A 23,702-nucleotide genomic window follows, 5' to 3' on the forward strand; every position below is an offset into this window, starting at 1 on the left:
CCATTGGTTCTGAGCCATCCATCGCTCTTGCGGCTCTATCCCATGCTGCCCGCGGAAGCTGAACTCTATCGCGAGGCTCAGGGCCGACGTATTTACTGCCTAGACCTTGTCGCAGATTAGAGGGATCAACGTATGGATTTCCCAAATCGTCGAAAGCCTCAGATGTTTCCTCCTGGTCACGGCTTGGCTCTCCGATAACATAAATCTGATGATGCTTTGTATTCAGATCTATGTTGGGTTTGGTGACACCATCATTGAGACTGGTGAAGACCTTGCCCATTGTAGTAGATTTGTCGATGAAGTTGTAGCTGTCGACACTACTTGAGCCATCGCTTATATAGGAGTCCGCAGATGACTCAAACGACATGTCGCTGAAGATCTTGGCGAGTTTTTCTCTTGCCCTAGTGCTGATGAAGAGTGACGACGAAGTTTCTTCCTCTCCTGACTCGATTGACGATGTATAACTTAAAAAATCGGAATCGACCGCCGATGATCCCGATGAAATCGGAATTTCGACACGATACGATCCTTCTTTCTCGACGCGAAAGTGAAACCTTACGAACGTCATCTCCATAGGCTCCTCCAAATATGCATATGCATCCAAACGGGAGGGCGGGTGAGGAACAAAATCAACAAGACCAGTTACGATCTGTTTACCTCGATCCATTGCGTTGTTTGCGGTTGACGAAGTCGACGATCTTGAACGTGCCATCGAGATCAGATCCTTGACGCCTCTAATTCCCACAAACGGCGCCAATTGACAAGTATTAACTTATCAATGTCTACGAGTTGTAGACTAGGGTTTAGTTGGAAGTAGAGGGCAAGTATATCTCGAAGGTTTCAGCCGAAAAGTACTCGACGATTATGAAACTAGGGTTTGAGAAACAATGATTCGATGATCTCTTTGTCCCTCGACCCCCCCTTATATAGGAGGTGGTGCCGAGGGATTCGCATTGTACAAGTTACAGAGTCCGGGAAGGTGTCTAACTCCTCCCGCAAGATTACAAATATTACTTCCTATTACAACTCTAGCTTTCCTTAGAAATATCTTGGGCTTCCGAATCTTCTTATTCTTCGAGTAGTGGGCCTTCAATAAACCCCGGGTACTATCTTCGGCAGGCCCATTGGGGATGCCTATGTCACCCCCCCGAGAAAACAAAACCTAGGCTCCCACCCCCGCCCCCTCCTCTGCCGCCGCCAAAGGTCCCGCCGGGAAAAGCCCGGACGGTGACGGCGGCGGGGCCTCTCCCTCGCGCGGCGGCGGCCTTCTCTTCTGGCTGCGGCGGTGCGTGGCGTGGTGGCGCTCCGGCGGTGAGGTGCTGCAGCGATGTGCGCATCTCGGCGATGACGGTGGAGGCGCTGCTCTCCCCCGCGATGGATGCATCCCTTGCGGCGGTAGCCGGGAACTCAGGGCCTGCTCGTGGCACAGATGGGCCTGGGCAGGCCTGCGGTTCTAGGTCGAGTGGCTACAGGCCGGCACGTGGACGCCTGTAGGCGTCGGTTGCTGGGCACCATGGAGGTGTCGGCTGCCGGCCGGGCAGTGGCAGGCTAGAATCCCACCGTCCAGTCCCCGTTATGCTTGCGGTGAGACGGAGGTAAGCACCTCCCACTCCAGTGGCGGCAAAATTCTCTTCTCGACGGCGGTGTGGCCAAAAGGCGGCTCTTTGCTGCGTTTTTCCGACGGGCTTGAGATAGGAAGAATAGATTTCACGACCGGGATGATTCTAATGGCGACCATCAAACGCGTTTGACAATAAACGATCAACTCCAAAATAATAATATAGATGTACACTTTATTGGAGATAAATTTTGAATCTAGAAGTACACTTATTTGAAGACGAAGAGAGTACATGACAAGAGAAAGGAGGATAAATTACAATAAAGATGGGCCAAACCTGTAGGGGGTTGTTTGAAGCTGATGTTGGTGGCGTTCTTACCGTATTGCCTGGATAGTGGGGTGGGATTAATTATCTTTACTATTATATTGCAGTTGGGGATGATGTATCACTTTGACATCAAATATTGGAGCAATCTCAACCATCGATCATCCATCTGATCATCCTAAAAAACGCTCATCGATCCTATGCGGCTCTGGATTAAAAAGAAAGTTTAGAATTTATTACCTACCAATCAGATCGCCATAAATCAAGGTAATGTCAAAAGAACTAAATCATGGATACAAGGAAAGAATTGATTAGCGCTTGCAAATTGAAGGAAATTAAATAACTCCACCTTTTTTTCCTCTAGCGCAAAAAGAAACAAAGACGTGCATGCATCAGGTTATTTCCATTCTAGAATCATTCCTTTAATCTCGTTTCTTCTAGCTATAATAACGACCAGTTTCCGCATCCAGAGACCATCGTTGTGTTGAAGCTTGTCGGTACCCGCCGTCCTTGAGGCTCCACCATTCGTCGTCGTCTACGTGTCAAAGGTGATCCTGCCAGCATCCTCAGCTTATGTCAGCTTCTCCGTGGAGGCTACAGTCTATCCTCCTCATCTACAACCAAGATGCAGCGCGTGTGTAAATTATTGATTTGAATAACACGAATAAGTGACAGATTTTCTTAGTTTCGGGTGAAAGGGCGACAACCATTTCAACAAGAAGAGGATCCTCTCTTTTTTGCAGGCGCGGAGCTGGGTATCCTGTTGCAGCGACCCAACCATTGTCAGTTCTTAAGCTCCGAATATCTCCACTACTATCTCAAATAATTAATCCCACCCCACTATCCAGGCAATACGGTAAGAACGCCACCAACATCAGCTTCAAACAACCCCCTACAGGTTTGGCCCATCTTTATTGTAATTTATCCTCCTTTCTCTTGTCATGTACTCTCTTCGTCTTCAAATAAGTGTACTTCTAGATTCAAAATTTATCTCCAATAAAGTGTACATCTATCTTTACTATTATATTGCAGTTGGGGATGGTGTATCACTTTGACATCAAACATTGGAGCAATCTCAACCATCGATCATCCATCTGATCATTCTAAAAAACGCTCATCGATCCTATGCGGCTCTGGATTAAAAAGAAAGTTTAGAATTTATTACCTACCAATCAGATCGCCATAAATCAAGGTAATGTCAAAAGAACTAAATCGTGGATACAAGGAAAGAATTGATTAGCGCTTGCAAATCGAAGGAAGTTAAATAACTCAACCTTCTTTTTCCTCTAGCGCAAAAGGAAACAAAGACGTGCATGCACTAGGTTATTTCCATTCTAGAATCATTCCTTTAATCTCGTTTCTTCTAGCTATAATGACGACCAGTTTCCGCATCCAGAGGCCATCGTTGTGTTGAAGCTTGTCGATACCCGCCGTCCTTGAGGCTCCACCATTCGTCGTCGTCTACGTGTCAAAGGTGATCCTGCCAGCATCCTCAGCTTATGTCAGCTTCTCCGTGGAGGCTACAGTCTGTCCTCCTCATCTGCAACCAAGATGCAGCGCGTGTGTAAATTATTGATTTGAATAACACGAATAAGTGACAGTTTTTCTTAGTTTCGGGTGAAAGGGCGACAACCATTTCAACAAGAAGAGGATCCTCTCTTTTTTGCAGGCACGGAGCTGGGTATCCTGTTGCAGCGACCCAACCATTGTCAGTTCTTAAGCCCCGAATATCTCCACTACTATCTCAAATAATTAATCCCACCCCACTATCCAGGAAATACGGTAAGAACGCCACCAACATCAGCTTCAAACAACCCCCTACAGGTTTGGCCCATCTTTATTGTAATTTATCCTCCTTTCTCTTGTCATGTACTCTCTTCGTCTTCAAATAAGTGTACTTCTAGATTCAAAATTTATCTCCAATAAAGTGTACATCTATATTATTATTTTGGAGTTGATCGTCAAACGCGTTTGATGGTCGCCATTAGAATCATCCTGGTCGTGAAATCTAATCTTCCTATCTCAAGCCCGTCGGAAAAACGCAGCAAAGAGCCGCCTTTTGGCCACACCGCCGTCGAGAAGAGAATTTTGCCGCCACTGGAGTGGGAGGTGCTTACCTCCGTCTCACTGCAAGCATAACGGGGACTGGACGGTGGGATTCCAGCCTGCCACTGCCCGGCCGGCAGCCGACACCTCCATGGTGCCCAGCAACCGACGCCTACAGGCGTCCACGTGCCGGCCTGTAGCCACTCGACCTAGAACCGCAGGCCTGCCCAGGCCCATCCGTGCCACGAGCAGGCCACCGAGTTCCCGGCTACCGCCGCAAGGGATGCATCCATCGCGGGGGAGAGCAGCGCCTCCACCGTCATCGCCGAGATGCGCACATCGCTGCAGCACCTCGCCGCCGGAGCGCCATCGTGCCACGCACCGCCGCAGCCAGAAGAGAAGGCCGCCGCCGCGCGAGGGAGAGGCCCCGCCGCCGTCACCGTCCGGGCTTTTCCCGGCGGGACCTTTGGCGGCGGCAGAGGAGGGGGCGGGGGTGGGAGCCTAGGGTTTGTTTTCTCGGGGGGGGGGGGGTCTCTTTCGATGGATAAGGCCGCGGCTTTGGAGGAATTTTTTTCATTGTGAGTATTTATCAAATTGTATTCCTCTTTTTAGAGCGAGCCGGAACAACCACACATAAACTACAGGGCAGAGGAGCCAGTGGAAGGTAATATTAACTTGGTTGTTTTTCTACTCTAGAGCCGATTATGTTTTATCTGTATCTCCATATTCATCGTCTATTTACTCCATGATTTGACAGTCATCTGAATCATTAAAGTAACTGCTGGAAAAATATCAAGGTCACCAACAAGCATCCTTTAAAGCCAATAACACAGGCGAATGAAAAAAATTGGTTGTGGATATTTAAAGATTTTTTGTTACTTGATTTTCTCTAGCATATAACTATGAAAGAGAACTGATTATCAATGGATATTTTTTGATAAATGATATATTTGCATAATGTTTATACCTGGCTTCTTCTAAATTAGTACTATGGAAAGTGCACAGGGTGATTATTCTACTTGAGTATGATTTTCTTGGTTCGATTCGTATAATCGCTAAAATGTGTGCCTTCATTACTTATCTACCTTATTGTTTCCTTCTATGGTTGTTCTAAGGGATAGCTGAAACTTGCAGGACTCTCCTATCCCCTTCTTCATGCTACGTGCTCATGCACTTCCGACCAGTATGGCTAGCTAGAGATTTCAGCATTCGCCTCTTGTCGGTTGTTACATGCGACCACTTAGGTGAGAAAAAGGTTATATCTTATATATCTCTATAATCTAGGATGCTTGCCATTCAATGGTTTTGTGTTCTGGAACGATATCGATTCTCTAATTCCAAGCAAAAATTTGATTCACAAACGCATATGGTTATAACTTATAAGCTATAAGGGCGAGGGCTTGATATGCACTTGGTTTTTAGTTGCAGAGGCACTACATTGATCAAGCATTGATATGTTAACACTAGCATGGATACTGACTTGATTTTTCTGATGATGTACTGTTTTGTTTAAGAAATATTTTACAAAGCATTTTGATTCAGTGGCATGTGAATTTTAAAGGCTTGATTGCATTGCCTAACTATTTGTCTTCATATTTGCAAGGTGAAGAAGCAAAAAAGATGAAATAAGTGCACATGACAGCAGTGCCAAACTTCCCAGCAAAAGGAACAATTCATCAGTTCTTCTGGTTCAAAAAGATGCATGGATGACGAAATATGGATGTCGCTGGATCCTAGGTGCCGTCCAATAGAGAACTTTAGTCAACAAATTTTCCATTCACCGGTGCCTCGACAGCTCAGCTGATTTCTAGGGGCAGATAAACTCCAACGAGTGAAGGCTGCACACAATAGGCAAAGTGAGTAGAATAAGATCCGTTGGGTGCTCACCTGGTATTAGAAGGTGTCCCCATCCTCATTGATGGTTGACAAGTTACATTACTAGAACAAGTGCGACAGGTTCAGATGAACATTCACATTCATATGATGCACGAGAGAGTAGAGAGGATCGAGAGAATTTTCTCCTATGGGAGTATGAAGAAGAGGGTGATGGATGCTGCAAGATGTGTTTTCCGCCAATAGATCATTATCATGAATTGTGTAGATGGTACATTGGTTCAAGTCTCTCGAGAGGGAACATATCAACAACCTTGTCGCCAAGGAGCACAACCTAAAGAAACCTAAAGATGTTTCGTGATCTGAAGTAACTTGCTAATAAAAGGAAATAAGGTTTGTATCTGGCGGTATGTAGTTTAGACCAACTTAACTTCAAATATATTATTATTTCATTTGTAAGGATCATCATCATTCCACAAAAGAAATCAAAGATCTCAGGCCTGAAGCGACCAGGTGGCTTATTCATACATGAATAAACTAACCCTACTAGCTGCAGTCATACATGAACCAACCAACAATACTAGCATACAGTAGATCAGAATTCCTTTGCAGCTCTACTTCAGTGAGGTAGGTCATTTATCAATAATTAAGAAGGTTCAGCAATAAAAACTCACTATTTCACTCAGCATAGAGTGAGCAAGAATACATCACTTGGCACTTGGTGACAATATCAATACTTGTTTTCATAGGTATCAAAGAAACTCATTTCTGATTTTAACAAGACTTGCACATACTTTGATCTTATCACTTCTATCTATCTTTTTCCAGTCTAAATCAAGCATGCACCGGACTCATGTCTTGGTCTAACAAGACTTGCACATACTTTGAACTTATGACTAATAAACCCGATCGAAGGGAGTAAAGAAATGGTTTGTCCAGTATGCACGGTGGGTATTCTACATTGTACATTTTGGTATTTTCACATTGAATCTTAATGTTAACAACATATACTGCTTATGCAGGATGGTTTTTGGTACACTTATCAAGAACGATGCATGAAAATGAAGTAGAAGAAATCCCTAACATTGTACACGATCTAAAGAGCTTCAACGAGTAGATATTAGATAATAAAAGATAATTAATCAATGTTCATTTCATATTCAAAAGATGTTAAATTATACCTTTTCTTGAAATAAATTTTTATGAGAGTTAGAACATTAATATTTTTAGAATATACTTTGTGGTTATTCTTTTCTTCATGTGAATGTTCGCACGCATTATAGTGACATGATAAAAAAAAACCGTAGCAACGCACGGGCATTCAACTAGTTTGAGATAGTAGTGGAGATATTCGGGGCTTAAGAACTGACAATGGTTGGGTCGCTGCAACAGGATACCCAGCTCCGTGCCTGCAAAATAGAGAGGATCCTCTTCTTGTTAAAATGGTTGTCGCCCTTTCACCCGAAACTAAGAAAAACTGTCACTTATTCGTGTTATTCAAATCAATAATTTACACACGCGCTGCATCTTGGTTGCAGATGAGGAGGACAGACTGTAGCCTCCACGGAGAAGCTGACATAAGCTGAGGATGCTGGCAGGATCACCTTTGACACGTAGACGACGATGAATGGTGGAGCCTCAAGGACGGCGGGTACCGACAAGTTTCAACACAACGATGGCCTCTGGATGCGGAAACTGGTCGTCATTATAGCTAGAAGAAACGAGATTAAAGGAATGATTCTAGAATGGAAATAACCTGATGCATGCACGTCTCTGTTTCCTTTTGCGCTAGAGGAAAAAAAGGTGGAGTTATTTAATTTCCTTCAATTTGCAAGCGCTAATCAATTCTTTCCTTGTATCCACGATTTAGTTCTTTTGACATTACCTTGATTTATGGCGATCTGATTGGTAGGTAATAAATTCTAAACTTTCTTTTTAATCCCGAGCCGCATAGGATCGATGAGCGTTTTTTAGGATAATCAGATGGATGATCGATGGTTGAGATTGCTCCAATGTTTGATGTCAAAGTGATACACCATCCCCAACTGCAATATAATAGTAAAGATATTCGGGGCTTAAGAACTGACAATGGTTGGGTCGCTGCAACAGGATACCCAGCTCCGTGCCTGCAAAATAGAGAGGATCCTCTTCTTGTTAAAATGGTTGTCGCCCTTTCACCCGAAACTAAGAAAAACTGTCACTTATTCGTGTTATTCAAATCAATAATTTACACACGCGCTGCATCTTGGTTGCGGATGAGGAGGACAGACTGTAGCCTCCACGGAGAAGCTGACATAAGCTGAGGATGCTGGCAGGATCACCTTTGACACGTAGACGACGATGAATGGTGGAGCCTCAAGGACGGCGGGTACCGACAAGTTTCAACACAACGATGGCCTCTGGATGCGGAAACTGGTCGTCATTATAGCTAGAAGAAACGAGATTAAAGGAATGATTCTAGAATGGAAATAACCTGATGCATGCACGTCTCTGTTTCCTTTTGCGCTAGAGGAAAAAAAGGTGGAGTTATTTAATTTCCTTCAATTTGCAAGCGCTAATCAATTCTTTCCTTGTATCCACGATTTAGTTCTTTTGACATTACCTTGATTTATGGCGATCTGATTGGTAGGTAATAAATTCTAAACTTTCTTTTTAATCCAGAGCCGCATAGGATCGATGAGCGTTTTTTAGGATAATCAGATGGATGATCGATGGTTGAGATTGCTCCAATGTTTGATGTCAAAGTGATACACCATCCCCAACTGCAATATAATAGTAAAGAAATATTTCATGATGTATCTAACGACGTTGATTTTGGATAGAACATATTAATGTTTTTTTCTAAGCATTCGATCAAACTTTACGTCGTTTGATTCTTACGAAAACTATAGATCTTATTCAGTAGAAAGAAGGTAGTATATAATAACTTTATGGGCCCATGTCAGTCAACTCCCCCTGGGCCCCACAAAATTAAGAGTCGGTCCTGATTGAAATGTTTTGTTAAAAGATCTTATTCTTACGCTAGCTTTCAACCACATGTATATCGAAAGTGATCCGTTGTCTTGTTTATTGCTTACCATTTAACTGTATATAAGTTTCCCGCAACAAAAGGAAAAAAATCACTTACAAGCACCAGAAGTTCTCAGCTGCAAACTAGCCTTTGCAAGCGTCGCATGAACATGTCGATTATGATAGCCATGGGGTGTTTCGTGTTTGCCTCCCTTTGTCTCCCATATTCGGCCAGTCTCGAGCATGTAGCCACCTTGTCCACAGCTGAAACTGCCACAAGAAGCGCCAGTGACCACCAAGCGCTCATGTCATTTAGGTCTCTGATAAAACGAGATCCACTCGAGGCCCTGAATTCATGGGGAAATCAATCGATCCCTATGTGCCGATGGCACGGAGTGGGATGCGGCTTGCGTGGTCACCGCCGTGGCCGTGTAGTAGCGCTGGACCTCCGTGGGCTCAACCTTCTCGGCACCATCGCCTCTTCCATAGGTAATCTAACTTACCTCAGGCGGCTGGACCTCCAGAAGAACCGCTTTTATGGTACCATACCATCAGCACTTGGACACCTTGTAGGACTTGAGCATCTGAACCTCAGCAGCAACTATATCGGCGGGAATATCCCGCCGGCTCTGGCCTCGTGTGTGCATCTTCAAGTTGTTTCCCTCGTATTAAACAACCTCCAAGGGGTGATACCTTCCGCCCTTGGTGTCTTGTCAAAACTTCGAGTTATTGATCTGAGTTACAACATGCTGAAAGGCTCAGTTCCCCGGGAGTTGGCATCGCTGCAGAATCTTGAGATACTCGCTCTTAGATACAACAACCTTACAGGAAATATCCCTGTGGAGATTGGAAATCTAAAAGCTCTGATGATTCTTGATCTGGGATCGAATATGGTAGTAGGAGAAATCCCAACACAAATTGCAAACCCTAAAAACTTGACCGATTTATTTCTTGATTCCAATGGTCTGACAGGTCCTATTCCCACTTCTCTCGCGGGCCTCCAGAAGTTACAGACTCTGTACCTGTCGAGAAACCAGCTCTCAGGTCCGATTCCACCTTCCCTAGGAAACCTTTCATCTCTACTAGTTATAGAATTCAAACGCAATGGCCTAACTGGTAGCATCCCTGAATCGTTAGGAGATCTGAATCTCCTCAAATCTCTTTCTCTCACATTGAATAGTCTTACGGGCTCAATCCCTAGCACGCTTGGAAAACTCAGTTCCCTCACCACGTTTTATCTGAACAATAATCTACTGGAGGGTTCTATTCCACCTTCTGTTTACAATCTTTCATCCCTCCAAGCTTTTGCTGTACAATTCAACAATCTCAGTGGGTCCATTTCGGATGATTTGGGTAATAAGTTTCCAGAACTACAGCAACTTAGCATGGATAATAATCAATTTCAAGGGCCCATCCCAGAGTCTTTGTGCAATGCTTCAATGCTTGAAGTAGTTCAATTGGCTCACAACTTTCTTTTCGGAGTAATACCAAAATGTCTTGGAACTAACATGAAGAGCTTATGGGCACTTATTCTCTCGCAAGGTCAGCTAAAAGCAAGAAATGATGCCGATTGGGGCTTCATTTCTAGCTTGACAAACTGTAGTATGTTGCAAATCCTAGATCTGGGTTCTAACGAACTAGAAGGGGTGCTACCAAATTCAATAGCAAACCTTTCCACAAATTTAAAACTATTCGGTGTGGATTACAACATGCTACACGGAAATATACCTGAAGGAATTGGAAACTTAGTCAACCTGCAATACTTGCACTTGCAAAATAATTTTCTACATGGAAACATTCCCGAGTCCATTGGCAATATCGGGGTCCTAGGTGAACTATATTTGTCCAACAATAACCTATCTGGACCACTTCCACCAACACTTGGAAACCTCACAACGTTAAATAGCCTCGGACTCGGCCAAAATTTGCTTACTGGGCCCATACCCTCCAGCCTTAGAAGTTGTCCTTTGGAGACACTGAGCCTACAAAATAATCAGCTTGTCGGTCCAATACCAAATGAGATTTTCCTTATATCGACACTATCTCTTTCCTTGGAGCTCGAAGGCAACATGCTAACTGGGATATTTCCTCCAGAAGTTAGTAATCTAGTAAATCTTGGATACCTTGATGTGTCTGACAACAGAATATATGGCACAGTTCCAGTCTCTCTAGGTCAGTGCAGAAGTTTGGAGTATCTTGGTCTGAACGGAAACCAATTTCAAGGCACAATTCCAGCATCAATGTCACAGCTGAAAGGCCTTCTGGTTCTTGATGTTTCAAGAAACAACTTGTCCATGAGCATCCCAGTCTTCCTCGGGGACATGCACGGGCTCGTTACCCTCAACCTGTCATTCAACAACTTTGAAGGTGAAGTCCCAGATCGTGGATTATTTCTGAATGCAAGTGCAGCTCTGATTGAAGGGAACTATGGCTTATGTGGAGGTATCCCCCAATTTAACTTGCTTCCCTGCGCAAGTCTTACATCCAAGAAGTGGTCTCGCAAGCTTGTTGTGTCCATCTCAGTAGGCAGTGCTGTTTTGTTCATTATCTTAGTACTATTTGCACTATTTGCACAACGGAGTTTAAGAAGCAAGTTCGCGAAGAGAAGGGTTCCATCACTCCATGGTGGACAACACATGAGGGTTACATATGCTGAATTAGTGAAAGCAACAAGTGGGTTTGCTCCTGAGAACCTCTTAGGCACAGGAAGCTTCGGCTCGGTATATAGAGGAACAATGATGGAGGGTGATCAGGAAGTGATTGTCGCTGTGAAGGTGCTCAACCTCCAGCAGCGAGGGGCATCTCAGAGCTTTGTTGCAGAATGCGAGACCTTAAGATGTGTTAGACATCGAAACCTTGTGAAGATATTGACTGTGTGCTCAAGTATTGATTTCAGTGGCCTCGACTTCAAAGCTCTCGTGTTTGAATTTATGCCAAATGGAAATCTAGATCAATGGCTACACAGCCATCTCCTGGAAGATGGGAGCCATGAGGTTCTCAGTCTTATCCAAAGGATAGATATTGCCATTGATGTAGCTTCGGCACTTGAATATCTTCACAACTATAAGCCAGTGCCAATAGTTCATTGTGATCTTAAGCCAAGCAATATTCTCCTCGATAATGACAAGGTTGCCCATGTGGGTGACTTTGGACTTGCAAGGTTCTTGCATCAAGATGATACTAGCCTCCCAGAGATATCAAGTGGTTGGGCTACAAGAAGGGGAACAATTGGTTATGCTGCCCCAGGTTAGCCATTAACCCCTGTTGTTCGTTTCTGTATATTAATAGCAACCTTTATTAATTTCCATAAAAACGCATCTAATTCTATTTGTGTACACGCTTCAAGTGATTCCAGTTCTTAAGATGTCCACAAACATTTCTATGCGCTAGAATTAAGACAATGGGGTTTAATTTGCACTATTTATGTACTTAGGGTCGTCGGTGCAGTTTTAGGAAGTTCATGTTCCATTAGCAAATACCCATTTTGTAATCATTTTTCTTATTGATGCAACATTATCCAAAGTAGCAAGTCATTTTAGTCAAAACACTAATATTTTGAACAAAATTCCGCGTTGTTTTTTCTTCATGATAGAAATGCTTTCTCAATGGAAACTAATTTCATATATATGCATTTTTCAGAGTATGGTCAAGGAAATGAAGTCTCAGTCAATGGTGATACCTACAGCTATGGAATACTGCTGTTAGAGTTGTTTACCGGTAAAAGGCCAACTGATAGTGAATTTCTGCAAGATCTAAACCTGCATAGGTTTGTCGAGATAGCACTGAGAGACCAAGTCACGAACATGATGGATCTGTGTTTACTCTCTTCGCTGGGGGAAGGGACAGAAATAACTCCTGCAGCTGAGAGCGCCTCGGAGATGAGAACTGCATGCATCACATCAGTTCTGCACATTGGGATACTGTGTTCAAAGGAGGTGCCAACTGAACGAATGCAGATTGCTGATGCTACGAGAGAGCTACTGGGGATCAAAGACAAATATCGCACACACCTATTGAGTGAAGGTGAATCCATCTAGAAGCCTGGTGGCCCTGGATTCACTGGGATTAGTATTCATCTGGTTCATCAAAAAGAGAAGATGGTGCAAGCTTTGTTGCTGCAATTCAATAGCCAATTAATATGTACGTATTTTGAACATTTTCCATATTATATGTTAATGGTGTGTGAACAATGTTACTCGTACAACGCAATGTATCTTTAGCCATCAGCTCAAAATTCTGGTAAGAACGTACCTAATCACATCATTTTTGTTTTCTCTGCTTGTATCTTGAGGAAAAATTGTTGTAGTTACTGGACAGCTAAGCACTATTTTGTCATCAAAAGGGAGAAGATATGTAAGAAACTTACCCGTCAACTTCTGATACGACTATAATTGCGTTTAATACACATACGGTTGATGTTGCCGAAAAACAAAAACAAAAATCAAGCAAACGTAAGTACCATAATATATGCACTTCAACTAGTACAGTGAATCTGCAGAGAAATAAGTTGTTATCATGTACATGCATGCCGTAGAGCCTGAGTATTGGCCAAAATACGAAGGTAAAGGTTAATTAGAAGCCACTGTGTGCATGAGAAAGCTCTGGAGGCATCAACAGAGGAAATCAATTCAGGCACCTAATTCTTGTCGTCACACAGGTCAAGGAAATGACAGATTGTGTTCCTTCACCCATTTTGATGTCCCGTTCAGCTTATGAACTGCCTACATACTCATCTCATCATCTCATGCTCTACTAGAGCGTAGAGCCGAATGAGCAACTTCGAATTTTCTGAATAATTCAGCAAGTATAGTATCCACTTATTTGAAAAGGAAAATAGTACCTATTCCAAATGCAGTGTCTGTCTAACGACCTCTGCATGGCAAAGGGAAATTACATCCACATATTTCCCTTCACTCATTCTCCTATCGCTGTTAGTTTATAGACAACCCAGAGGCGTAGACCTGAATGAGTCTGATACACTTCAATTTTTCTGGTTCAACCAACACGTATGCATCCAATAATATTTTTACTCGGAGAAAAATATAGACTCCAAAAACAGGGTTGTCCAACGGCTTGGGCACTGAGTTAAGAAAAATGGCATGTAGACTGTCCCTCGTCCATTTCCTCTCCCCATGACGTTATAGAAGACGTAAAGGTGATATCTACTTGTCATCATCTCATTGCCCTGGCTAGAGGTGTAGACCCGACTGAGTGATATCCACGTTTCTGGTTAAACTAATTCTTTCTTCTTATTTTTTTTAAAGTACTCTAGAGCAGATTCCAAAAACAGAGTTGTCTATCATCTTCTACATCGGAAATGGAAAATAACATACATAGACTTGCACCAGTTTTTCCCTTGAAACTGGACCATAGGCTTACCGTATATAATGGACTTTCTGTGCACCGGAGAGAGATATCAGAGCATCTATTTTGGATGCATATCCAGGTTTGTATATACTCCACCCCAAATATGGACCCTTGTTCAGTAAAGGAAGCTTTATGAACTCAAATGCTCCATCAAGAGATACAATCGCACAAAGTTTACACTTCAATAGAATCATCCCTCCTGGAATTATCAAGCAACTCAACATCACTTCAGTACAATCTTCCCTCCTGGAATTACCAAGTAACTCAACAGAGTCATCAGGCACCTTTTATGGAGAGAGGCAACAATCCAGAGCAAACCTTGTCTGCTTGGGAGATGATTTGTAAACCAAAAAGGAGTGGTGGTGTGGGCATTTTAGATTTAAAAAAAAACTGAATGAAGCTCTACCCATCAAACACCTCCATTTTTTTTCATTCATAGTTGCCTCAAAACTCTCTGGCTACTTTTCATGGAGAGATATTATGAAATTGGTTCATAATTACAGGGAAGTCTCTGGGATCTCTACTAGTGCAGGTGACACAGTTCTGTTCTGGTCAGATAAATGGAATGGCACAGCCTTGCAACAGCAATTACCTTGAAGTTTTTTCAATTTTTTCCTAGATGTTAATCTTTCAGTCAAAGGGGTGGTATGCTCAGGAAAGATCCCAACTCTTTTTATCTGCCTCATTCCTAGCAAGGTGGGATCCATGGGGTGCCCAGTCTTATTCAAAGGTTAGATACCACTGTTGATGTAGCTTCTGCACTCGAATATCTTCACCACAATAAGGAAGTGTCAATAGTTCATTCTGATGAGAAGCCAAGCAAAATTCTCCTTGAAAATCATAGTTGCTCATGTGGGCGATTTTGGAACTACAAGATGTATAAATCAATAACCATAATGGCCCATAGGGCATATCAGGTGGCTGGGAAAAGAAAAGGAGGAACTGTGTACACTGCTCCTTCACACATAGGTGTTGAAATCAAGTGAAGGGAAATAGCAACTTTCTTCTTATATTAGAACAAACGCCTTGTAAGTCAAGGAATACGAAATATTGCAAATGGCTGAAGGATTTCTCTGCCCTGAGTTGATGCTTCCACACACAAAGGCGAGATGCCTCAAATAAAAAGGTTATGCAAGCTTTGATTTCTACAGTTTATTTGCCAATGAGTGTAATTATCCAACATATCAAGAAAGTCGCTACTGACCTTCACTAGGTTTTAGCACCGATTGTGTTGAATGATTTATGATTCGCCTAAAAAGAAGTGTTAAATGATTTAGGATCATGACTGCAGTAGTGATAAAGAAAGATAATTTACCAAGCAACTGAATCATATGTACAAATAGAGCATTCTTCATGAACACATCAAAGTAATAAACTCAACTTCACAAATAGCATGGCCCCTTTTGCAGAGAAATTGCCAAAAAATATTATGCCATTTAATCAAGCAATAAACTCCACTAATCTCTACTCATACCCTTTATTGCTGCATGCTATGGTATCAGAGAGAATTTATTGTGTACAAAACATATCATAGCTCTTCAATATATTCAAATCTTCCTACATTTCAAACAGATATAAATGACTGTCAAGCAGAGTTTACACAAGTGCAAGCTATCCAGATCCGTAGAATATCAAGGATTATTGAGAGGGTGCAATTCCATACTTGCTATGAGAGTTCAGCAGCACATGGTAGATTGGGTCTTCGTATGATACTTGGAGAAGTTGAACCACAATGTAGCCACATGTTGTGATGCTAAAACAAAGAAAAAGAGGATAAGAGTAAATATGTTGCTTACACAAATTAATACTTGAGGCTGCATGCACTGATTAACAGTATACTACAGCTTTACATAATTACAGTTGTACAATATAGTACTTGAGAAAATGCCTCCCACATGTGAACCAAAAAAAAATCCTAGCAGCCACTCTTAGAGTATTAAGATGTCTGAGTCTCACACTTAGCATGAACATAAAAACTTTATGCTAAATCACAACAAACATCTGGCGGTAATAAGTCATCAGAATGGACAAAAATAATCTATTTCCAGTTAATACTAATTGCATCTTATGTTAATATGCAGATGCAGCAGATGTTCTGACAATTAGTGCGGTAAAATCACAGTTGTATGAACCATAAAGACTCATATGTTATGTAGTGATATGTTAAGACCGTGTATGTTGGAAGCCCCAAACAAGACTTGTATACCTTCCAAAGCATATCAACAAGCATATCCAAATGACTGATGAGATCCAAGTCGACTCCTTGTGAACAACCCATACCTGTAGACATATCATCAAAGATTAACCAGTTGGCCTTGTGTTGCCCATCAGGGAGTAAAATACAAGAAAGTGCATTACCAATCAAGAATAAACTTTGTCAGCTAGTAGCTAGAACTATGGAAGTTACTGAGCATACTAAATATAATCACCATCAAGGAAATTAAAAAATGATGACATTGCAAATTTTCTAAGAGGGGCTAAAAAAGTAGGGAGTACACAGAAAATATTATAGATTAATAACTTAGGTTCCGGTTGGAATGTCTGTTAAAAATTTAGTGGAGACTTCTGGTTCCGAGCTCCAGTGATTCCTTTATTAAGAAAAAACAAAATCATATTTAAAAGTTTAAAAAATCTGAAATAATTCTGGATGTAGTCAATGATGTATGATGTACACAAAATGGAAAAAACTGATAATTTAAAATGTGCATTGTTCACAATACTCATATTTACACTTTTGCCATTTTTGTGTATCCCAGAATACAAAGAATTTTGCATGCTTGTAGGATACATCTCTGCATCCAGAAATATTTTTCAGATTTGTTTTTGAACTTGTACATATGATTTTAGAATTTTCAAAAATAAATGGATGAGCTCGGGAGCCAAAGAGAGTTTTCGAAAAAGGTACACACTTTTTGAAACACCTAACACCAAACAATAACATCCATTCAAGTAAAAAAAAAAACAATGCATCCAAGTTGAAACGATGCATGGTTAGTTATCATTTGGTGTTTGGGACAAAGCTGCCATAACATCCAAACAGGCTAAATATTAAATTATCATCCTTACCAAGTAGCACTGTATGGGCTAAATATCTCAAATCTCATCCATCCATTTAGCAGTGTCAGGCTGTCAGCTACTAGTAATCCACTGATTCATGTAAATAAGTAGGCAAGAAATTACCATACGTCACTTATATGTGGGCCCTGCTGGTGAGTTGCAAACATGAATTGATTCTTATTTTTATATTTGACTGAGTACGAATATCATTTTTATGGCAGGTATGTCAAAGAATGTGTAGTTTGGAAATTTCTTTTAAAAGTATAGATTTGTATGTCAGATAAAACTATGCACAGTTCCCATGAAATAAACTCTAATTGCTTTGGACAATTACTGAGATTTGAAGATGACTCACCGATATTGCAAAGACATCTATATAGAAGTCAAATAAGGTTGCAGCCATCCACCTGTGCAGAAGAGAATTGTAAATTTGAGATTTCTAATTGCAAATACCAGTGAAATTAGATAATCCAAGCAAAAATACCAAAGAGAACTTTCCAAAGTTCGCATAATGAATAAACAAATATATTTAATAAGTGGCTACATTGTCAAATCAATGGAAAATATACAGTAAGTTCATAAAGTCAGCATCATACAAGATTTACTTGAGCCATGCCTCTAACGATTCTCTTTTCACTTTGAATGGCTTGCAGTCTTGTACACAACTATGGTGAGTGCCAAGTAGTACTATGTTACTCATACACATTTGTCTGATTTCTTTGCCGAGTAGGCATGCCGAATCTGTGTTCGATTTTAACACTGGTGCTAGATTCTGAGTGTTATTTTGTGTCTAATATTCTTTACCAAATTGGACGTCTGAGTTGGATACATACACACAAGCCCATGTCCGAGTAACACAGCTAGGTACTCACGGACAGAAGCATTGATTGGGTTCTAGCACGATTCCCATATATAATGCTTTACTTTATATTTTAAAGCTACGTAGGGATTTTGTGCATATTAAAGTTCTGTAATCTAGTACCTAATCACTAGCTCTTTTATCTGCTACATCTACCTGGACACACAATACTTCAAATCAATAGTTCTAAGAAAGGACGAATATGAAGTATGAATATAATCACTTACGGTGTCAACAAATCCTTCCTAAAAGGCAGGCCATCTGTAACGACAGTATATGTGACAAGCGCAGCCATGAGTATGCCCAAAATGCTAAAAATAGTTCTCCCAACTGTGACAAAAGAACACTTCCTTTCTGGTAAACTATCTTGCCTGAAAAAAGAGATGTATAATCAGTTTAAGTTTGATATTAGTGTCAGCAGAAAATAGAAGAGCTGAAACTCGTCTTAGTTTATCTTGATGTGCAGTAATGCAATCATCTTCATTCCTCCCTATTCACTGAGTGAAAAGTAGTGGGTAACTGTGGCACAGTAGAACGTAGCAGAGGCATTGTACCAACAAGGTGACTCCACATGCTCATTTTGTTCAAACTACAGAAAACTACTCATTTCATGTTGGCACAGCTGTCTTCTTGACATTATTTATTGCTATTACTTTATGTGCAAGGACAAGGAACTAGAAGTTCAGAATAAGTTAGTGCCAAGAGCCCAGAAACAAACAGTGTACCAAATAATGGAATAAGTTAGTGCCAAGAGCACAGCTGTCTTCTTGAGCTCAGTGTACCAAATAATGGCATAAGAATTGATTAATGCAGGCATAGTAAACAGAACAAGTATCATTAAACAATGATGTGAAGGAATGCCATCAAAGCTAATCATGAATTACTGATATAATGTTAACGACTTCCAATTGATGCGGGGTTTTTTTCAGAATTGCAGTTATTAAATCACGTATTGTGATGTTGACAAAATAGTTGACTCGGATGTATCAGTATCCGGCAAGCAATGGAGAAGAATTTGATTATATACAACAACAACAACAACAACAACATCAAAGCCTTTTCCCCAAGCAAAGTTGGGGTAAGCTAGATATGAAACCCAGCAGAAATAAAAGGAAGCCAAAACAAGAATGAGATGGAAAAGGAGAGTAAACTAAGATTCCGACACATGGGTCGCTGATCTCCATGCAGCCCTATCAAGAGCCAAGAATTTGATTATATACCTTAGCAATAAATGATCAAGTGGATCTTGCGAAGGCCCTAAAGGGGTTATCTCAAATAGCTTGGTAACTATGTAAGCACATGTAGTAGCACTGAAAAAGAAAAGGAAAATGATCACATTAAACAGAATAAAGCACCTCCAATCAAACAGAACTGTGAAGAAGCCATGATAAATCAAGAGGACGCAAGATTATTTGCAAAGAGGAAGCATACCTGCCGAAACAAAACAACAGAACTACCCAGAAGACAGAACTAATCCAGTTTACTTCCTTGTAGACAACCCAAGTCTGAAACACCATAAATGAAAAAAACACTTCAATCTCAAGTTAAAGTTGGAAACAGATGTTTAAGTCCACATTTTTAGACCCATAGCAAAATTAAGACAACGTTCTTGTTCTCAATCCGTGCATAAACAAGCATCATTTTGAGGAAACACAAGGACTGTGTCCCAATCCAATGATAGAAGAAGAGTTGTAGTCACAAACTGAAGAAGGCTAAAACATACATGTCCACAAACACACAAAAAGGCACACATATGGAAAGGCCTGCATCCCCCTACAGAACCAAGCGCTGGCTTAGTGGCTTGAACTCACGGTGGTGAGCTCGCCCACCCCGGTTCGAATCGCCGGGTGGGCATTCGGACTAAACGGGGTGCTATTCGCATGAAAAATGCTTGAGATGTCTCATTTCTACCTAACAACGTATAGCAGAGGGAGGGATCCTTCACCCTTGGTCAACGCTTTTGCATCCATATATAGAAGGAAAAGCTGTGGCCCAGAATCTCTGGCTGATGCCAATGACCTAGCTTCAGTCTTCATGGCAACCTTGATTGCTGGGAGGTCCGGACACATGCCGTCGAAGACATGACCATATGCATATAACAGATGGACTCCAAAAATTATTTATTTGATCAAGGGAAATGGCTAGTTTGGATAAAACAGAAGAATACTGGCTATGCTAATTTACTAGTTTGGATAAAACAGAAGAATACTGGCTATGCTAAAACAGAAGAACACAGCTGGACTGATGCAAATATGTATCTGAACAAGGTTATAGTAGAATGTCTCCTAGCTTGGTTAGGGAGTTGGCAAGTTAGTTATCTCCAGGGTACATCTCATCTCTTGGCTGCGATTATTGTTAGCTTTGTTAATTGCAAATGTAATTAATTGCTTAAATTGCTTGGGCACTCTTATATAAAGAGACCATAATCTATCAACAGGAAGAAACATTAAATTCATCTAAATTGCCATCTATAGTCTCGTTGCTTCCCAAAGTAGGTCATGCAAATCTGCTGTCCGCTCGATGATATTTACTCCATAGTGATCTAGCTAGGGATCAATACAAAATATCTTTGCAATCTCCAAACAGTGTGCCAAGGATAACATTGCTATTAATGCAAGGGGTATTTTGTACTACTATTCAATTTCATCTTTGAGTGGCAACTCATGTTCATCTATGTTTCATCCAAAAAAAAATAAGGCAATGCAGTTACACTTACACATAAGGTACCAAATTTGAGAATTCCTGAATTACCTTCATATAGACGGAAAGGAAAAAAAATCGATACAAGAAACTCACACAAAAATATAAGTCTACGATAATGTCATCAACTACATGGTACATTACTATATTTTGTCCAATAGTTTAATTTAGTCAATAAAGGTAGCAAAAAAACTGATAGCTATGTTGTAGTCCACTCTTGTACAATGTGTGCAACCTGTTGTACTATACCAAATATTCTAAACATCACATGATTTGTGTACATAGCATCCGAATTAACCAATTTCTTTGCAGAGAGGAAATAAAAATACAGAGATAGAGGAATTACCGAAATCGCTATCACATTTACATAAAAATCAACAAGTGTTGTCACCATCCACCTACACAAGAATTACAATTTTCATATGAAAACCATTTGAAACCATGTAAATATTGGACAAGAACTATTATCTGGCTACTCCGAGAACAACCCATACAGAAGAATTACAATTTTCATAATCAACAAATTCACTGTTTTAAAACGTATCATTCTCAGGAGCTACCTAAACCTGCAACAATGTTGACAAAGCCTTAGATCCCATGTCACACCGCCTTACTGATTCAAGACACGTAACTAAATCTGGACATGAACAAAACATGCTATAGCTAAAGGCTTGTAAAGATGGTAAAGCAATTTATGCCTTTCTTGTGTAAGGTTTACCCAGAAACAGACAGTAACTGAATTTAATGAGGAAATTAAACTTCATAACTGAACATATAACTTCGCAAGAGCTGCAAATGGTGCTGATTAATCACGCCTTTTGGAGGTACCAGCAAAATTGGAAGAAAAAAGCTTTAACATAATATATACTACCTCTGGACGCTTTTAATCGACGCAATCCAACCTATGTTTCTGAACGATGCTAGCTGAAAACGACATCTACTCGCGTCCATTAAATCCGGACGGAGGGAGTACGTAGTATAATGCTTCCTACGGTTGCTAACCATTAGTGAGGCAGGGCAGGTTACTCTATACTAACATCAGCAAGTCTTAACAGCACTATTTCAACCTAGAAGCATCGTACTGACAACAGCCTCCTATCGATCCGCAAGGGAGCACCCCAGAGGCATGAGATGATTTTCAAAATTCACCGCAAGAATTAGGATCTAATATATTAACCCTCTTCAGAGGAGAGATGAAAACAGTACTTACGGAGTGAGCAGCTCCGCGCGAAAAGGCGAGCCGTCGGTGATGCAGGTGTACACCAGGGTGCCCACCATTGACAGGCCCAGCGCGGTGAACAGCGCCCTGTACACGACGAGGGTTCCTGACGCCGCCATGGTTGCTGTGTGGGCTTACTGCGGTAGGAAGAGGACGCACGAGTTTGGTGGGGTATTTGCGGCGAGGGCAAGCAAGTAGGAGGAATCGTCGATTGACCAGGAGGGAAGTGCGGATGAGGAGCTGACACGTTGGGGCGGCGCAAGCGGATGAGGAGCGGCCACGTAGGGCGTGCACGCCGCCGCCGTCTGCGCCTTCGTGAGGCGCGGAGGTCGCATTTGAAGACAGGCTCGTGGAGTGGCAGAGGAGGAGGATGGGCAGCGGAGGTTGCCGGCGGCGAACAACCGGATTCCGGTGGTCGGCGGGGGGTCGAGACGTGCGTGGTGCTTGTACAAGACGGGCTTCCCGAACGGGCCGCGCGAAGGCCTGATTCAAGCCCAAGAAGTGAGGTCTGGAATCTATAATAACTAAATAGGAGCAACCCACTAAGTGAATTCTCTCAACATGCAAGGTGTCCACCTAAGCAATCATCTAATTGGTCCACCTCAGCAACAAAAAAAAAGGTGCATAGTGTTCCATCCTTCCAATTCCCTTCCGTTATATGCATGCTATTTCTCATAGCTGACCAAATAAATGGTACCAACGAGACCACATGCAAACCATTACAGTACTCGTCTTGTCTTCTGACTTTGATGACCTGCCATTTACTTCAACTACGTTTGTTCGGTTCGTCTTCTGCTTTCATTACCCTTTTATGCCCATCTTTGTAATATGTACGAGGTGCTAGAAGTGAAGCGTCGGTACTTTTTCCCATCTTCTTGCTATAAAAACCACCCATCTCACGCTGCGGTTAACTTAGGAGGTAAAGCTGCGGGCTGTGAAAAACCGAACGAGGTACCTCCGAGCTCCACACCGTTGTGATTGGTTTCTCTGGATAGGACTACTAGCACGGATGCGCCGCATTTGGATGCATCACCTGCTTCTCAACAAATCCAGCCGTATCTGTAGTCTGCTTCCTCCGGTGTCCGGTCTTCTTCCGCAGCCTCTTACCATCCTCAATCTTCTCCATTCACATGCATTGCAGGACCTTCTTCACTGCGCTGATGTGTTTCTCTGCAAAGAGAGCGGATATGCAGAAGGATTTGGAGGCTTTTGATACCCATCTGTTGTTCAACCAGAGCTTCCCCGATGATTGTCTTTCATTTTCTTATGGCAAGAATATTTGATGGTTATCATCCAGATTATTTTGGTAATTATCTGTTATTCGGTTTTATCAGGTTTATATAACCCCCGCATCTATACAATTGTGTATCTACATCAGTGTACTATATTGTGTGAAGTAGTTCTTGTGACGGTTCACTCGATAATATTGCTTCCTGTTACTTTCTAACAGATATAAGTAGAAACCTTCATCCGAAGCTTCGGTTTCAGGTGTTCACCCTTCTTTTCTCAATCATCTGCTGAAATCCTTGTGGTGTTTGTTCATGTATGAAACTCAAATACTAGCTTTTCTAGAATATATTATGCGCTATCTACAACAAATGTATTGGTGTATGGAAAGAAGGATCGTATGCTCAAAAACTGTTCCGGTCGATTTGCCACGTGAATTTGTATATGATTGTACTGAGCCGAGAATCTGAGTTTACCATGGCTTGGTCTCCGTTCCACACTT

General features: G+C 41.7%; 2 protein-coding genes across 5 annotated transcripts in view; one reads left to right on the forward strand and one right to left on the reverse strand.

Annotated features, from left to right (window-relative positions):
* LOC124703608 overlaps positions 1–22,152 on the reverse strand; it is a 39,096-nt gene extending 16,944 nt beyond the window's left edge. Inside the window, exons 1-10 of one of the 4 annotated variants that reach the window (XM_047235831.1) lie at positions 21,965–22,152; positions 21,101–21,152; positions 19,486–19,559; positions 19,275–19,364; positions 18,282–18,425; positions 17,551–17,602; positions 16,345–16,418; positions 15,802–15,891; positions 15,343–15,389; positions 14,319–14,908 (exon numbers count right to left, since the gene is read on the reverse strand). In XM_047235831.1, the coding sequence (XP_047091787.1) occupies positions 14,859–14,908; positions 15,343–15,389; positions 15,802–15,891; positions 16,345–16,418; positions 17,551–17,602; positions 18,282–18,425; positions 19,275–19,364; positions 19,486–19,559; positions 21,101–21,152; positions 21,965–22,092 (801 nt within the window). In that variant the 5' untranslated portion in view covers positions 22,093–22,152 and the 3' untranslated portion in view covers positions 14,319–14,858. Of the gene's footprint in view, positions 1–14,318; positions 14,909–14,971; positions 15,007–15,342; positions 15,390–15,465; positions 15,696–15,801; positions 15,892–16,344; positions 16,419–17,550; positions 17,603–18,281; positions 18,426–19,274; positions 19,365–19,485; positions 19,560–21,100; positions 21,153–21,964 lie in introns of those variants that run through there. The other 3 variants (XM_047235832.1, XM_047235833.1, XM_047235834.1) reach the window with 3 other exon arrangements.
* On the forward strand, positions 8,910–12,986 carry LOC124703607 (receptor kinase-like protein Xa21). Its single transcript, XM_047235830.1, has 2 exons — positions 8,910–12,017; positions 12,411–12,986. The coding sequence occupies exons 1-2, from the start codon at positions 8,936–8,938 to the stop codon at positions 12,806–12,808; spliced, it is 3,480 nt and encodes a 1,159-aa protein (XP_047091786.1). The 5' UTR covers positions 8,910–8,935; the 3' UTR covers positions 12,809–12,986.
* Positions 22,153–23,702: the final 1,550 nt, after the last annotated feature.

Source organism: Lolium rigidum, chromosome 3 (assembly GCF_022539505.1).
Source record: "Lolium rigidum isolate FL_2022 chromosome 3, APGP_CSIRO_Lrig_0.1, whole genome shotgun sequence".
Lineage (NCBI taxonomy): Eukaryota > Viridiplantae > Streptophyta > Magnoliopsida > Poales > Poaceae > Lolium > Lolium rigidum.

Excerpts from the sequence above, each read along its gene's own strand:
- LOC124703607 (XM_047235830.1), top strand. The coding sequence starts at position 8,936 with ATGAACATGTCGATTATGATAGCCATGGGGTGTTTCGTGTTTGCCTCC. Across the intron at positions 12,018-12,410 it reads AATTGGTTATGCTGCCCCAG|AGTATGGTCAAGGAAATGAA; the intron begins GTTAGCCATTAA and ends TGCATTTTTCAG.